Below are 5,000 nucleotides of genomic sequence, written 5' to 3' on the forward strand. Positions count from 1 at the left end.
GATTCCTCTGCAACGAATCCACAATAAATCCTTTCATATTAACCAAAGATAGTTTCAGGTTCTCTCTCCAACATGTTGCGACTCCATGTATACCTTTAACGTTATAGGAGAGAGAGAGGGGAGGGGGATAGAAAAAGAGAGGGGGGGGGGGTTATGAGAGATTTAGAGAGAGAGGGAGAGAAATAGAGAGGGGAAGAAAGAGAGAGTTGGCAAGTCAAGCAAGATTTGCTTCCTATTTTGGGATAAGTTACACTGGCTTGAGAGAAGGGTTTCAAGGGAACCGAGATTTGTATGTACGAGCTGGTAATTCGATTCCAGCTCAAGAGCTTGCAAAGCGCTGTTTGCATATCAAGCTGGTTGGCTGGGGGGGAGGGGGGGGGCGGCGTTGAGAAGTCACACAGCTACATTCGCCATTCTGGGAGATAACTTGGTACTATTTGTTCCTTGTCAAATTGTTTTGCCTCTATAACTGACGAGAAGCGAATTGCCAGTCCCCCATTTTCTGAGACGACCGCAAAAGTATACAGACTAGAACGTACAAACAAACACACCCACACACACATAAAGCAGTCCCAGAAAAATATATTCTTTTGCTTCACAGTCATATTCATTTTCGAAATAGTAACTCATTGACACGTCCGTTTCACTTCTGAGGACAAAGCACGGTTTTTAGATTTTATATTTCTAACCAAAATATATGTTGTGTATTTCAAGATAAGATCAAACCTTTTTGTGTCTAATTTACGTAATTTTGTGTAAGTTATATCAAAGTTTCCTTTTGTACGTTATATATACATATTTTCTTATCAAAACCACCAACGTCTGCCTCACCATATCTGCAATACTGTGCGTGTCACAAGCTCCTTCCCCGGACAGTTCCTCCGGTCTCCGGGCTCCAGCCCCCTAAATCCACAGTCAGCCAATCTTAATGCCGGAGATAAGTGAATAATGACCTCCACTTTGTCTCTTTCTAACTTGATCACCTCTCTCTCTCTCTCTCTCTCTCTCTCTCTCTCTCTCTCTCTCTCTCTCTCTCTCTCTCTCTCTCTCTCTCTCTCTCTCTCTCTCTCTCTCTCTCTCTCTCTCTCTTACACACACTGACGCACACACCTTCTCTCTTACATTTCCCTTCTCTCTCTTGCCTCCCTCCCTGTCTCTATCTCTCTTTCTCTCATCCTCTCGTCTCCCTCCCTCCCTAGTTCCTCATCCTTGTCTCCTTGTTCTCACGTGCCAACAAGCTCATCAAACAACACGCTAAGACATCAGACAACAATATAATCACACACTCGATTGAGTTGCTCGCTCAGGCCTGAAGTTTGGTCTCCGGTGACCTTTGCTTTGGTCTCTTCCCGAAGAAAAGACGAAAAGAATGCAAAACAGATAAACAAATAAATATATAGATAAAAAAAAAGAAAAGAGGAAACAACCTTAAGAATAAAGCAAAACAAAATGACGAAATAACTGGAAGAATAAAAAAGAACGAGACAACCAAAAATTAGAAATAATGATGTTAGCTAAAAATACACCCCATTGTTCTCTGGCCAACCTTCTCTGACAGGAAGGTTGAAAACAAGGCAATTCCGAATTCAGCCGATATTTCATGTTACAAAATTCAAAAGCTGTAATCTAGAAAACTTCTCAGTTAATCTTACTTAGTATCATTATCATAATTTTTTTCAGCAGTATCATCGTCATCACCATCATTACCATTAGTTATAATGATTATAGTGCTATTAAAAAAAAAAAATCGACATTTAAATTAGCGTTATCATCATCATCACTGCTATCATCTTTACTAACATTATCATTATATTAATACTATTACTATTATTATTGTTATCGTGGTTATCATCATCATTATGTTTATTTTCACGATTATCATTATCATTATTATTATAATCCTTAATTATTATGATTATCATCATTGTTATTATTGATGTTGTTGTTACAGTTATTATCATCACTATTGCTATTATCATTATTTTTATAATTGATGTTATCATTATCAACAATGATAATAATAATGACAATTATCTAATTGTTCTTACTATCATTATCATTATTGTTCTTATCATTATTATCCTCATTATTATTAATATCACCATTATCATTACTATTATTATTATTATTACTCTTATGATAATTATTCCTACCATTATAACCACCATTATTATCTTATTATCATTATCGTTGTTGCTACTATGATGTTAAAATCATTATCATTGTCATTATTAACAATGTTATCTTTGTTAGTAATGATGATAGTGTCATTATCATTATCATTATTAGTATTATTATCATTACTATCATTATTATCATAATTGCTATTGTTAGTAATGATGATACCATTATCATTATTACTATCATTATTGATACTGATATCATTATCATCATTATAGTTTCATTATCAACGTCATCATTGTTATCATTATTACTATTGTTATCATCATTATCATTATTATAATTATCATCATTATTTATAATTATCAGCATTTTTATTGCTATCAATATCATCATCCTTATTTCTACTGTCATAGTTGTTATCACTATCATTATTATCATTATGATTATCAACATCATTATTACTATCATGATTATCTTCAAAATTACTATTTGCATTATTATCACTAATATAATTTTTTGTCGTTCTTATCATGATCATCATTATCATTATCATTATTATCATTATATTTTTCCATTGTTATATTCTTTATCATTATTATCAATATCATTATTACCATCGTTATCATCACTAACATGGTCATTACTATGATCATTATAATTACCATTATCATCCATATCATTATCATAATTATTACTATCACCATCTTTGTTATTATTATTGCTATTATCATATTCATTAACATTATTACTTTTATTATTCTTATTATTATAAATATCAGTATTACCAGCGTTATCCCTATAATGATTAACATAATTGATTTAGTTACTGTCCTTATAATCGTTATCATGATCATCATCATAACTACTGCCATCCTCACCTATGAGCGGGATGGACTCCGACGTCTCGGGCATCTTCTCGGCGATGGCCAGCATGAAGACACTGAAGGCGAGGAGGACGGTGACGCCGAGGGCGATCTTCTCCCCGGAGTCCGGCGGCAGGCAGAATACCAGCAGCGTCAGTACCGACATCATCATGCACGGCAGGACAACGTTGTACATGTAGTATAGGGTCTTCCGTCTGGGGAGAAGGGGGAGAGGGGAGGTGAGAGAGGCTAGCGTCAGAGGGAAGAGATGAGAAGGCGGGGGGAGATAGAGAGATGGGAGGTGAGAGAGGCCATCGTCAGAGGGGAGAGATGAGAAGGCGGGGGGAGATAGAGAGATGGGAGGTGAGAGAGGCCAGCGTCAGAGTGGAGAGATGAGAAGGCGGAGAGAGATAGAGAGATGGGAGGTGAGAGAGGCCAGCGTCAGAGGGGAGAGATGAGAAGGCGGGGGGAGATAGAGAGATGGGAGGTGAGAGAGGCCAGCATCAGAGTAGAGAGATGAGAAGGCGGGGGGAGATAGAGAGATGGGAGGTGAGAGAGGCCAGCGTCAGAGGGGAGAGATGAGAAGGCGGGGGGAGATAGAGAGATGGGAGGTGAGAGAGGCCAGCGTCAGAGGGGAGAGATGAGAAGGCGGGGGGAGATAGAGAGATGGGAGGTGAGAGAGGCCAGCGTCAGAGGGGAGAGATGGGAAGGCGGGGGGAGATAGAGAGATGGGAGGTGAGAGAGGCCATCGTCAGAGGGGAGAGATGAGAAGGCGGGGGGAGATAGAGAGATGGGAGGTGAGAGAGGCCAGCGTCAGAGGGGAGAGATGAGAAGGCGGGGGGAGATAGAGAGATGGGAGGTGAGAGAGGCCAGCGTCAGAGGGGAGAGATGAGAAGGCGGGGGGAGATAGAGAGATGGGAGGTGAGAGAGGCCAGCGTCAGAGGGGAGAGATGGGAAGGCGGGGGGAGATAGAGAGAGGGGAGGTGAGAGAGGCCAGCGTCAGAGGGGAGAGATGGGAAGGCGGGGGGAGATAGAGAGATGGGAGGTGAGAGAGGCCAGCGTCAGAGGGGAGAGATGAGAAGGCGGGGGGAGATAGAGAGATGGGAGGTGAGAGAGGCGATCGGAGCAGTAGAGAGATGAGAAGGCGGAGAGAGTACGGTAGATGAGAAGTGGAAGATGAAAGAGAAGAGGAGGGGATTTAATAGATATAAAAGTATTTTGAGATAGAGATTGTGGGATTAGAATAGATATAGAGAGAAAAAGAGATTGAGTATTTGCAGTTAGGGATTTGGGACGGGGGATGAGGGCATTTAGAGAAATAAGGAAGAGACAGTGGGCTAAGACTATCATTTATTTGCAGTAAAGGGTCTTCCAGCGAAGAAAGGAAAAAATGAGGTGGTAATGGGTGGAGACAGGTCCAAAGAGAAAGATTCAATAGATAAACTAGGTCAAAACACTATTTAACAACAACAACAACAAAATCACCCTCAACCAGAGGGACGTATATATTGGCAACCTACTCCTCCTACTCTGCTGTCAGTGGAAACCTTCTTTTCCAGCAAGCAGTGACACTTCCTCTTCCAACATACCTTATGGTTATTGTAATGGTGACGTCCGGGAATGGCTCAGGGCAACATGAATAGTAGATGACATTTCTAATGATTCTCGCTTCCAGCAATTCCCACTCGCCATTAGGAATGTAGTTTGTAAGGTCAACATCAGCCGTTCTGTTGGTTACGTCGACCTGTTCGGGAGAGAGATATAAGGTGAAAAATAATGTTTATGCTTGTGGCACAAGGTCGGAGAGGGGATAGGCGTAAGGTCATTTGCAGGATTTATGCTCGGCAAAACAAGGTCAACCTGTTCTGGGTAGGGAGTTAAAGTCAAACAAAGGGAGAGAGGGTCAATCGGAGGGTTTATGTTTGATGAAACGAAGTCGACATGGTTGGTGTACTCTGGTTAGCATATGTTATTGGTGTTCCTCGGCGTGCTTTAATCTGTGCTGACAAGATC

General features: G+C 40.7%; 1 protein-coding gene across 1 annotated transcript in view; it reads right to left on the minus strand.

Annotated features, from left to right (window-relative positions):
• The window catches only part of LOC122255902 (acetylcholine receptor subunit alpha-1-A), a 210,739-nt gene that overhangs the window by 12,529 nt on the left and 193,210 nt on the right, over positions 1–5,000 (minus strand). The window contains exons 6-7 of the mRNA XM_086548459.1: positions 4,577–4,731; positions 3,003–3,202 (exon numbers count right to left, since the gene is read on the minus strand). Of these exons, the coding sequence (XP_086404585.1) occupies positions 3,003–3,202; positions 4,577–4,731 (355 nt within the window). The remainder of the gene's footprint in view (positions 1–3,002; positions 3,203–4,576; positions 4,732–5,000) is intronic.

Source organism: Penaeus japonicus, unplaced genomic scaffold (assembly GCF_977035675.1).
Source record: "Penaeus japonicus unplaced genomic scaffold, GWHDUDI00000001_assembly GWHDUDI00000020, whole genome shotgun sequence".
In the NCBI taxonomy this organism is placed as follows: Eukaryota; Metazoa; Arthropoda; class Malacostraca; order Decapoda; family Penaeidae; genus Penaeus; species Penaeus japonicus.